This window comes from Polyodon spathula, chromosome 18 (assembly GCF_017654505.1).
Source record: "Polyodon spathula isolate WHYD16114869_AA chromosome 18, ASM1765450v1, whole genome shotgun sequence".
NCBI lineage: Eukaryota > Metazoa > Chordata > Actinopteri > Acipenseriformes > Polyodontidae > Polyodon > Polyodon spathula.
In genome coordinates this window covers 36,106,130-36,119,200 of record NC_054551.1, presented here as the reverse complement: position 1 = coordinate 36,119,200, position 13,071 = coordinate 36,106,130, and the positions used below count along the sequence as shown (strand labels likewise).

General features: G+C 46.0%; 1 protein-coding gene across 2 annotated transcripts; it reads right to left on the bottom strand.

Annotated features, from left to right (window-relative positions):
• Window positions 1-1,785: 1,785 nt before the first annotated feature.
• On the bottom strand, window positions 1,786-6,213 carry LOC121330786 (peroxiredoxin-6-like). 2 transcript variants are annotated; one of them, XM_041277557.1, is made up of 6 exons: window positions 5,697-6,213; window positions 5,207-5,411; window positions 3,819-3,975; window positions 3,095-3,241; window positions 2,596-2,742; window positions 1,786-2,228 (listed from the first exon to the last, which is right to left on the bottom strand). In XM_041277557.1, the coding sequence occupies exons 1-6, from the start codon at window positions 6,196-6,198 to the stop codon at window positions 2,100-2,102; spliced, it is 1,287 nt and encodes a 428-aa protein (XP_041133491.1). In that variant the 5' UTR covers window positions 6,199-6,213; the 3' UTR covers window positions 1,786-2,099. The 2 variants fall into 2 exon arrangements, with proteins under 2 accessions (XP_041133491.1, XP_041133490.1); XM_041277556.1 differs by having other exon boundaries at window positions 5,207-6,213.
• Window positions 6,214-13,071: the final 6,858 nt, after the last annotated feature.

The window sequence follows — 13,071 nt, the reverse complement described above, 5'->3', positions numbered from 1 at the left end:
CGTACACTCTTCAATCTCTATCCAATAACACAGTCTCTGCTTGGATTCTGTTAAATTCCGTTGAACTCAGGCCAGTCGGGATAGGAAAGTGTTAAGTTCACACACACAGTTCTGTGGTGATCACCTTTACTGGAGGTGCATCTGTCTAAGAGCGTCTGCTAAGAAATAATAATAATAATAATAATGATCTGTCTCATGAGAAATGGGTTCCACTGTATTGGCACTTTCTAGTTCTTGCTTTAAGTTCATTCAACTAGTCTTTATTTTAAACTGTTCTTTTAAAGAACCATGTCCAGGGTATCGGTCCCATGAATACACTGGTATTATACACTGGTATTATACTGGGGGGGTGTATTATACACTGGTATTATACACTGGTATTATACTGAGGGGGTGTATTATACACTGGTATTATACACTGGTATTATACTGAGGGGGTGTATTATACACTGGTATTATACACTGGTATTATACTGGGGGGGTGTATTATACACTGGTATTATACACTGGTATTATACACTGGTATTATACACTGGTATTATACTGAGAGGGTGTATTATACACTGGTATTATACACTGGTATTATACTGAGGGGGTGTATTATACACTGGTATTATACACTGGTATTATACTGAGGGGGTGTATTATACACTGGTATTATACACTGGTATTATACTGAGGGGGTGTATTATACACTGGTATTATACACTGGTATTATACACTGGTATTATACTGAGGGGGTGTATTATACACTGGTATTATACACTGGTATTGTACATTGGTATTATACACTGGTATTGTACTGAGGGTGTGTATTATACACTGGTATTGTACTGAAGGGTGTATTATACACTGGTATTATACACTGGTATTGTACATTGGTATTATACACTGGTATTGTACTGAGGGGGTGTATTATACACTGGTATTGTACTGAGGGGGTGTATTATACACTGGTATTATACACTGGTATTGTACTGAGGGGGTGTATTATACACTGGTATTGTACTGGGGGGGTGTATTATACACTGGTATTGTACACTGCTATTATAGACTGGTATTGTACTGAGGGGGTGTATTATACACTGGTATTATACACTGGTATTGTAGGCTGGTATTATACACTGGTATTGTACTGAGGGGGTGTATTATACACTGGTATTATACACTGGTATTGTACACTGGTATTATACACTGGTACTGTACTGAGGAGGTGTATTATACACTGGTATTATACACTGGTACTGTACTGAGGGGGTGTATTATACACTGGTATTGTACACTGGTATTGTACGCTGGTATTATAGACTGGTATTGTACTGAGGGGGTGTATTATACACTGGTATTATACACTGGTATTGTAGGCTGGTATTATACACTGGTATTGTACTGAGGGGGTGTATTATACACTGGTATTATATACTGGTATTGTACTGAGGGGGTGTATTATATTCTGGTATTATACACTGGTATTATACTGAGGGGTTGTATTATACACTGGTATTATATACTGGTATTGTAAAGAGGGAATGTATTATAAACTGGTATTATATACTGGTATTGGGGGCCGTGGGCACAGGAGGGCACAGTGAGACGGAGCGGAGACAGACACAGTGAGACGGAGTGGAGACAGACACAGTGAGACGGAGTGGAGACAGACACAGAGAGACGGAGTGGAGACAGACACAGTGTAGAGAGCAGGAGGATACAGTGAGACACTCGGGACAGAGTGGGGTTAAAATAACAAGTCAAGACCAGACAGTCTCTTAAATTAATTCATTTTAATTCAAAACTGAAATGATGTTCATTTGCAGAGCAACAAATATCAAGACAGTCCTACCTAGTGCACATCCTGTGGAAAGGCAAAGAGGAATATAGAGTTCAGCTTGATTGTCCAGAACGCACCGTCCGCACCTGACAGATAGGTGAGAGAGAATGGAAAAGGACTGGTAAGGAAGAGAAGTAGTAGTCTGTAGGGATGTATCTGAACTCTCTCTGTAGTGATGTACTCCCTGTCCTGCCCTGCCCACCCCTCTCTCTTTCTCTCTCAGCAGGTTGTCAGGAGTCCAGCTCTGTCATAAGGCAGCCCCGACGCCCCCTCATGGCTGCGGGGTGTATCGCAGGTACTTCTTCCCTGATGGCAAGTCCTTGGTGAAAACGCCGGCAGGAAACAGCTTGGCGGCCTCGTCCTCGGAAATATTGGGAAGCACCATGCAGCTGTCACCAAGCTGCGGAGAGAGGATTGCGCGGTTAGAACAGGAACGCGTTGGAACTCGAACCGTCCGCAGCTCTGGGTACGAGGCATTGCCTGAGATCAGTGCCCCACATATACTCTGCATTTCCACAAGGTGGCAGAGTGCAGGGATGGAAAGATGACTTCTATTGCACAGCAGATTCACCCATTCCAGGTTTTACTAAGAGCTTGATCACCCACAGTGTATATAGTTAACAAGCTCAGGGGTGTCCTGTTAAACTCCCAGTAAAACCAGGAATGGATCAAACTGCTGTGAAATATGAGTCTTACTTCCATTCCTGGAGTGTAATCTATACCGCGCAGCTCTCTGTGCTGCTGAAGAGATCCCGTCTCACTCTCACCTTCCAGTCCACGGGCGTGGCCACACGCTTCTGCGCAGTCAGCTGCAGAGAGTCCACCGCGCGCAGGATCTCGTCGAAATTACGCCCCGTGGTGGCAGGGTAGAGAATCGACAGCTTCAGCTTCTTGTCAGAGCCAATGACAAACACCTGGGGAGGGGAGGGGAGGGGGGGGCAGGGGAGGCAGATTTAGGACAGACAGACAAACACCCCCCCCCCAAAAAAAAACACACACACCCCTGGATGTGGTGTCAGATGAAGATTGGGTGAGAAAGTATAAGAAGTCGGAGCTAGAAGTACTGACGGTAAAAGTAAGACTCCCATTGCACAGCAGTGTGACCCATTCCTAAACAGACACACTGCAGCTGGTTAGCTACACACGGATGCACACTGATGCTGGTCAAGCTTGTCGTAACTCCTGGAATGGGTCAAAGTGCTGTGCAGTGGGAGTCTTGCTCCCATACCTGCAGCGAGACAGCGGGTTGGGGGTCGTGTCACTCACACAGCGAGCGGTCAGCGGAATGCCGTCCTTGTCCTTCTCATCGGGGTCCAGCATTCCCAGCTGGACCGCCAGCTCCCGCTTCTCATCGGCGATGATCGGGAAAGGAAGCGTGGAGCCGGGAGCCTCTCCGTTATAAGCGATGATGTCCTGAGAGAGAGAGAGAGAGAGAGAGAGAGAGAGAGAGAGAGAGAGAGAGACAGACAGAAAGAGAGAGAGACAGACAGAGAGAGAGAGAGACAGACAGAGAGAGAGACAGACAGACAGAGAGAGAGTCAGGCAAGGACTCTTACTTTGTGTGTCTTTAGTAAGCTATTCTATGTGGCTGTATCATTCCCTAGAAACCTGTCGCCATGGCTACAGGGTCAACGTCCAACTGTGGAAAATACAGGCAATGGAAAAGTGACTCCTGGGCAATGAGTAATGAGTTTGTAAACACACAGCTGCAGAGTGGAGAAGCGGCTGCAATACCAAACACATTCACTAGGAACGTTTCTACAGGTCTGGAGAGTCTAGTGCAAGTCAGTGCAGGGCTGAACTCCACTCTGAAATCAAGCTGACATGTTGGGATTTCTTTCCCTCTTTGATGCTTGTCTTTTGGGGGTAGGGGAGCGTTCTGGCCGCTTTGTCATGTTTATGGTTGTAATTTCTGTATTAGTTTTTTTATGAATGTATATCATGAACGGATTGTTCCTCCCTTCAGAAGCACAGTCGCTCCGCTCCCTACCTTGCTCCAGGCCAAGTGGTCCTGCACACTGTCGATGGACAGAGCGATCATCTTCACACTGCGCCTCGCAAACTCTCCTGACAGCTTGGCAGCACGACCCAGCTCTGTGGTGCACACTGGGGTGAAGTCTCGGGGGTGAGAGAACAGGATACCCCACCTGCAACACACAGTGAGACACACACACACACAGGAGTGAGACACACACACACACAGGAGTGAGACACACACACACAGGAGCGAGATACTCACACACAGGAGCGAGACACTCACACATAGGAGTGAAACATGCACATACACACGCAGGAGTGAGACATGCACACACACACACACAGGAGTGAGAAACACACACAGGAGTGAGACACACAAGAGCGAGACACACACACAAGGAGTGAGACACACAGGTACATAGTGGTTTAAGTAGAACAGGGCAGGAACAGAAACTTCCACTAGTCCTGCAGCCAGTCCTGGGTTCAGAAGTCCCCTTGTTGAGGTGTATTATTGAAATCAACAGGAACCAGGAGTTTGAACAGTCAGCCTCCCTGCTAACTCTGCTCTGAATGAACTGATCACACCTGAATGAGCCTCACCTGTGAGTCTGCAGGTTGACTGTCAGGAGCTGTTCATGCAGCTAGAATGGAAGGGACAACATGTTTAACAGGGGCTGCTCCTGGATACCGGATCATTTCAATCACTAACAGTTCAGAGGCATAGGGCTGGTGTGTTTCAGAAAGCTGCTGTTGTATAAAGTTGGCACAGGCGTCCAAGCAGCACTGTGTATCAGCAGAGACAGAGTCAGTCACACTAACCAGCCAGACAGGAGACAACAGCCCCACTGCAGGGCCCGCCCCCTGGTGCCTCTCAGCTGTGTGACACTGACAGCTGTCCCAGGCACGGATCAGAATACTCCCTGAACAAATGGGACACAGGCAGCCCCTCCTGATCATAGGACTGCTTACAATCAAACAAACAGAGACCTCGTGTGGAGCGCTGTGCAAGGGGCGGAGACACATACTGGGCATGTAATCTCTCTGTGATGAACATCAGCAGTATTGCCAAAGCAATTACAGTGCATATCATGTGTAACAACGTTTAAAAAACACAGTGAGATATAGAATAAAACGTATGGAAAAATACAGATTAAAATAAATATAATAAACAAAGCAATAATACGTTAATGGTAAAGGAAATAATATTTACAGTAACAGTAAATAATAAGAACAGTCTCTGCCCAGACAATTTGTGGACGGGAAAGCGCCACTTGCCGCTGGTGAGGAAGATGATTCTCTCTCTCTCTCATGTTGTTCCTGTTGTCTAGGCAAACACAATGCAATCGGCTTGCGATCGTTCGTTTTTATTTTTTAATACAAGCAAGCTGAAATACAACTTACGAATCGCCGAGAAAGTCGTGGAATTGTATCTTCCCGATGGTGGTGTCAGCCTCGAAATTGGGAAACACGTCTCCGAGCAGTAGCCCCGGCATGGTGCAGTCAAACCGGTTTAGAGGACAGAAGAACTCTGCTGCGCGCAGACTGGGGCACACAGGCGGACCACAGCGCAACCAATAGGAGTCAACGGGAGGAGACTCGGCGTGCTCTGCAAATGAGGCGCAAAAATAGACTTCAAAACAGACTTGTTTTGCCTTGGACCCGTATGTATGTATGTAAGTAAGAATCATTGTTTGTGTCCAGTCGAGTGATTTGGACGGGATGGGCTGACAGAACCACTCAACCAGTAGCTTTGCTGCATTCCTATTTGAGGCCGAGCGTGCCCTCACAGTGACGTGGTCCCGCTGTGCCCCACTCCTAGCCAGTGCGCCCACGCTTGGTTGTAACAGGAAGGCAACGCCGTGGTCACGAATCCGCAGTGAGATGCGCTCACCTGGGAAGCAATGAAGTAGGGTGATCCGGTTTTCTGTTCCATCGCAGACAGGGCTGCGGTACAGCGAGCGACGGCAGGACATGCCTTCACCAAAAGCAAAAAACAACGTCGGGCGGTCTCTGTACCGAACCCCGCCCCCGCACTTGCTGCAGAGGCAGGGTTCGGACCCGACCTCGGCCCGGCTCGGAGCCTCCGAGAGCCCGACCCGGCGGCGCGGCTCCAGCTCGTCCTGCGCCTCAGCCACCGGCCCACAGCAGCAGCTCCGGGAGGAGGACTGCATGCGGCTGAACCCGTCGTTCGCGGGGATCGCGTTGAGGTCCCTGCTCGCTGTCGACCTGTGGATGTCCAAGCGGCTCGGAGTGTGTGCCGAGGAGGATTCCTCCTGGGGCAGCGTCCGGCCGCTGATGAAGATGATTGAGATCTCCGGGCACGGCATCCCCTGGATAGCCGGGACTCTGTACTGCATGTGGAAGAGCGACAGCGCCGCCGGGCAGGAGGTCATGCTGAATCTGCTGTTGGGTGAGTCTCCTCCGCCTCCTCAGAGCAGGCTCCTCTCTCATCATCTCCATGCCGATCTCAACGTCTGCGCTCTCCTCTCCTCCGTCCTTTCTGTGTAGTCTCTAACCCGAGGCCACACCGGCGGCATGTTCCCTACCCGAACACCCCCTTTTTCTTCCTTCAAGCTTTCCTTCCTTCCATGCATCCCACCATCCACCCGTCCGCAGGCTTTACCCGCCGCTCCCGTCAAAGCCCCACAGGTGACTGACGGTACATTATTATATTGTGTTTTTATTGAACTTTGCCTCCTACTGCTTTATTATTATTATTATTATTATTATTATTATTATTATTATTATTATCTCCATCCCAGTCATGCCAGTATGTGCAGGTCCTTGTGTGTTTATGTTCTGTCTTGTTGGAGACTCCTGGATAATCTAGCAGTGCACTCAGTACAGCTGCTGATCCCTGTTACACAGTTCATTTACAGACAGGGGCTATCATGCCAGTGTGTTCCCTATGAGACAGCTTACACACACACTCACAGGTATAGCAATGTGTTCCTATGAGAAGGCTTACACACACACTCTCAGGTATAGCAATGTGTTCCTATGAGACAGCTTACACACACACTCTCAGGTATAGCAATGTGTTCCTATGAGACGGCTTACACACACACTCTCAGGTATAGCAATGTGTTCCTATGAGAAGGCTTACACACACACTCTCAGGTATAGCAGTGTGTTCCTATGAGACAGCTTACACACACACTCTCAGGTATAGCAATGTGTTCCTATGAGACAGCTTACACACACACTCTCCGGTATAGCAATGTGTTCCTATGAGACAGCTTACACACACACTCTTCCCTATGAGACAGAGACAGCTTCACACACTCTCAGGTATAGCAATGTGTTCCTATGAGACAGCTTACACACACACTCTCAGGTATAGCAATGTGTTCCTATGAGACAGCTTACACACACACTCTCAGGTATAGCAATGTGTTCCTATGAGACAGCTTACACACACACTCTCAGGTATAGCAATGTGTTCCTATGAGACAGCTTACACACACACTCTCAGGTATAGCAATGTGTTCCTATGAGACAGCTTACACACACACTCTCAGGTATAGCAATGTGTTCCTATGAGACAGCTTACACACACACTCTCAGGTATAGCAATGTGTTCCTATGAGACAGCTTACACACACACTCTCAGGTATAGCAATGTGTTCCTATGAGACAGCTTACACACACACTCTCAGGTATAGCAATGTGTTCCTATGAGACAGCTTACACACACACTCTCAGGTATAGCAATGTGTTCCTATGAGACAGCTTACACACACACTCTCAGGTATAGCAATGTGTTCCTATGAGACAGCTTACACACACACTCTCAGGTATAGCAATGTGTTCCTATGAGACAGCTTACACTCTCAGGTATAGCAATGTGTTCCTATGAGACAGCTTACACACACACTCTCAGGTATAGCAATGTGTTCCTATGAGACAGCTTACACACACACTCTCAGGTATAGCAATGTGTTCCTATGAGACAGCTTACACACACACTCTCAGGTATAGCAATGTGTTCCTATGAGACAGCTTACACACACACTCTCAGGTATAGCAATGTGTTCCTATGAGACAGCTTACACACACACTCTCAGGTATAGCAATGTGTTCCTATGAGACAGCTTACACACACACTCTCAGGTATAGCAATGTGTTCTATATGAGACAGCTTACACACACACTCTCAGGTATAGCAATGTGTTCCTATGAGACAGCTTACACACACACTCTCAGGTATAGCAATGTGTTCCTATGAGACAGCTTACACACACACTCTCAGGTATAGCAATGTGTTCCTATGAGACAGCTTACACACACACTCTCAGGTATAGCAATAGTGTTCCTATGAGACAGCTTACACACACACTCTCAGGTATAGCAATGTGTTCCTATGAGACAGCTTACACACACACTCTCAGGTATAGCAATGTGTTCCTATGAGACAGCTTACACACACACTCTCAGGTATAGCAATGTGTTCCTATGAGACAGCTTACACACACACTCTCAGGTATAGCAATGTGTTCCTATGAGACAGCTTACACACACACTCTCAGGTATAGCAATGTGTTCCTATGAGACAGCTTACACACACACTCTCAGGTATAGCAATGTGTTCCTATGAGACAGCTTACACACACACTCTCAGGTATAGCAATGTGTTCCTATGAGACAGCTTACACACACACTCTCAGGTATAGCAATGTGTTCCCTATGAGACAGCTTACACACACACTCTCAGGTATAGCAATGTGTTCCTATGAGACAGCTTACACACACACTCTCAGGTATAGCAATGTGTTCCTATGAGACAGCTTACACACACACTCTCAGGTATAGCAATGTGTTCCTATGAGATGAGACAGCTTACACACACACTCTCAGGTATAGCAATGTGTTCCTATGAGACAGCTTACACACACACTCTCAGGTATAGCAATGTGTTCCTATGAGACAGCTTACACACACACTCTCAGGTATAGCAATGTGTTCCTATGAGACAGCTTACACACACACTCTCAGGTATAGCAATGTGTTCCTATGAGACAGCTTACACACACACTCTCAGGTATAGCAATGTGTTCCTATGAGACAGCTTACACACACACTCTCAGGTATAGCAATGTGTTCCTATGAGACAGCTTACACACACACTCTCAGGTATAGCAATGTGTTCCTATGAGACAGCTTACACACACACTCTCAGGTATAGCAATGTGTTCCTATGAGACAGCTTACACACACACTCTCAGGTATAGCAATGTGCTTTCCTATGAGACAGCTTACACACACACTCTCAGGTATAGCAATGTGTTCCTATGAGACAGCTTACACACACACTCTCAGGTATAGCAATGTGTTCCTATGAGACAGCTTACACACACACTCTCAGGTATAGCAATGTGTTCCTATGAGACAGCTTACACACACACTCTCAGGTATAGCAATGTGTTCCTATGAGACAGCTTACACACACACTCTCAGGTATAGCAATGTGTTCCTATGAGACAGCTTACACACACACTCTCAGGTATAGCAATGTGTTCCTATGAGATGAGACAGCTTACACACACACTCTCAGGTATAGCAATGTGTTCCTATGAGACAGCACACACACACTCTCAGGTATAGCAATGTGTTCCTATGAGACAGCTTACACACACACTCTCAGGTATAGCAATGTGTTCCTATGAGACAGCTTACACACACACTCTCAGGTATAGCAAGTTCCTATGAGACAGCTTACACACACACTCTCAGGTATAGCAATGTGTTCCTATGAGACAGCTTACACACACACTCTCAGGTATAGCAATGTGTTCCTATGAGACAGCTTACACACACACTCTCAGGTATAGCAATGTGTTCCTATGAGACAGCTTACACACACACTCTCAGGTATAGCAATGTGTTCCTATGAGATGAGACAGCTTACACACACACTCTCAGGTATAGCAATGTGTTCCTATGAGACAGCTTACACACACACTCTCAGGTATAGCAATGTGTTCCCTATGAGACAGCTTACACACACACTCTCAGGTACAGCAATGTGTTCCTATGAGACAGCTTACACACACACTCTCAGGTATATGAGACAGCTTACACACACACTCTCAGGTATAGCAATGTGTTCCTATGAGACAGCTTACACACACACTCTCAGGTATAGCAATGTGTTCTCAGGTATAGCAATGTGTTCCTATGAGACAGCTTACACACACACTCTCAGGTATAGCAATGTGTTCCTATGAGACAGCTTACACACACACTCTCAGGTATAGCAATGTGTTCCTATGAGACAGCTTACACACACACTCTCAGGTATAGCAATGTGCTTTCTCAGGTATAGCAATGTGTTCCTATGAGACAGCTTACACACACACTCTCAGGTATAGCAATGTGTTCCTATGAGACAGCTTACACACACACTCTCAGGTATAGCAATGTGTTCCTATGAGACAGCTTACACACACACTCTCAGGTATAGCAATGTGTTCCTATGAGACAGCTTACACACACACTCTCAGGTATAGCAATGTGTTCCTATGAGACAGCTTACACACACACTCTCAGGTATAGCAATGTGTTCCTATGAGACAGCTTACACACACACTCTCAGGTATAGCAATGTGTTCCTATGAGACAGCTTACACACACACTCTCAGGTATAGCAATGTGTTCCTATGAGACAGCTTACACACACACTCTCAGGTATAGCAATGTGTTCCTATGAGACAGCTTACACACACACTCTCAGGTATAGCAATGTGTTCCTATGAGACAGCTTACACACACACTCTCAGGTATAGCAATGTGTTCCTATGAGACAGCTTACACACACACTCTCAGGTATAGCAATGTGTTCCTATGAGACAGCTTACACACACACTCTCAGGTATAGCAATGTGTTCCTATGAGACAGCTTACACACACACTCTCAGGTATAGCAATGTGTTCCTATGAGACAGCTTACACACACACTCTCAGGTATAGCAATGTGTTCCTATGAGACAGCTTACACACACACTCTCAGGTATAGCAATGTGTTCCTATGAGACAGCTTACACACACACTCTCAGGTATAGCAATGTGTTCCTATGAGATGAGACAGCTTACACACACACTCTCAGGTATAGCAATGTGTTCCTATGAGACAGCTTACACACACACTCTCAGGTATAGCAATGTGTTCCTATGAGACAGCTTACACACACACTCTCAGGTATAGCAATGTGTTCCTATGAGACAGCTTACACACACACTCTCAGGTATAGCAATGTGTTCCTATGAGACAGCTTACACACACACTCTCAGGTATAGCAATGTGTTCTCAGGTATATGAGACAGCTTACACACACACTCTCAGGTATAGCAATGTGTTCCTATGAGACAGCTTACACACACACTCTCAGGTATAGCAATGTGTTCCTATGAGACAGCTTACACACACACTCTCAGGTATAGCAATGTGTTCCTATGAGACAGCTTACACACACACTCTCAGGTATAGCAATGTGTTCCTATGAGACAGCTTACACACACACTCTCAGGTATAGCAATGTGTTCCTATGAGACAGCTTACACACACACTCTCAGGTATAGCAATGTGTTCCTATGAGACAGCTTACACACACACTCTCAGGTATAGCAATGTGTTCCTATGAGACAGCTTACACACACACTCTCAGGTATAGCAATGTGTTCCTATGAGACAGCTTACACACACACTCTCAGGTATAGCAATGTGTTCCTATGAGACAGCTTACACACACACTCTCAGGTATAGCAATGTGTTCCTATGAGACAGCTTACACACACACTCTCAGGTATAGCAATGTGTTCCTATGAGACAGCTTACACACACACTCTCAGGTATAGCAATGTGTTCCTATGAGACAGCTTACACACACACTCTCAGGTATAGCAATGTGTTCCTATGAGACAGCTTACACACACACTCTCAGGTATAGCAATGTGTTCCTATGAGACAGCTTACACACACACTCTCAGGTATAGCAATGTGTTCCTATGAGACAGCTTACACACACACTCTCAGGTATAGCAATGTGTTCCTATGAGACAGCTTACACACACACTCTCAGGTATAGCAATGTGTTCCTATGAGACAGCTTACACACACACTCTCAGGTATAGCAATGTGTTCCTATGAGACAGCTTACACACACACTCTCAGGTATAGCAATGTGTTCCTATATGAGACAGCTTACACACACACTCTCAGGTATAGCAATGTGTTCCTATGAGACAGCTTACACACACACTCTCAGGTATAGCAATGTGTTCCTATGAGACAGCTTACACACACACTCTCAGGTATAGCAATGTGTTCCTATGAGACAGCTTACACACACACTCTCAGGTATAGCAATGTGTTCCTATGAGACAGCTTACACACACACTCTCAGGTATAGCAATGTGTTCCTATGAGACAGCTTACACACACACTCTCAGGTATAGCAATGTGTTCCTATGAGACAGCTTACACACACACTCTCAGGTATAGCAATGTGTTCCTATGAGACAGCTTACACACACACTCTCAGGTATAGCAATGTGTTCCTATGAGACAGCTTACACACACACTCTCAGGTATAGCAATGTGTTCCTATGAGACAGCTTACACACACACTCTCAGGTATAGCAATGTGTTCCTATGAGACAGCTTACACACACACTCTCAGGTATAGCAATGTGTTCCTATGAGACAGCTTACACACACACTCTCAGGTATAGCAATGTGTTCCTATGAGACAGCTTACACACACACTCTCAGGTATAGCAATGTGTTCCTATGAGACAGCTTACACACACACTCTCAGGTATAGCAATGTGTTCCTATGAGACAGCTTACACACACACTCTCAGGTATAGCAATGTGTTCCTATGAGACAGCTTACACACACACTCTCAGGTATAGCAATGTGTTCCTATGAGACAGCTTACACACACACTCTCAGGTATAGCAATGTGTTCCTATGAGACAGCTTACACACACACTCTCAGGTATAGCAATGTGTTCCTATGAGACAGCTTACACACACACTCTCAGGTATAGCAATGTGTTCCTATGAGACAGCTTACACACACACTCTCAGGTATAGCAATGTGTTCCTATGAGACAGCTTACACACACACTCTCAGGTATAGCAATGTGTTCCTATGAGACAGCTTACACACACACTCTCAGGTATAGCAATGTGTTCCTATGAGACAGCTTACACACACACTCTCAGGTATAGCAATGTGTTCCTATGAGACAGCTTACACAC

What these genes read in the sequence shown, in the direction of transcription:
- LOC121330786 (XM_041277556.1), bottom strand. Translation starts at nt 6,198, where the DNA reads ATGACCTCCTGCCCGGCGGCGCTGTCGCTCTTCCACATGCAGTACAGA. An exon ending in CACGACTTTCTCGGCGATTC is followed by an intron (nt 3,976 to 5,206) that starts GTAAGTTGTATT and finishes TGTGTGTTGCAG; the next exon opens with GTGGGGTATCCTGTTCTCTC. An exon ending in TTCCGCTGACCGCTCGCTGT is followed by an intron (nt 2,743 to 3,094) that starts GTGAGTGACACG and finishes TCCCCTCCCCAG; the next exon opens with GTGTTTGTCATTGGCTCTGA.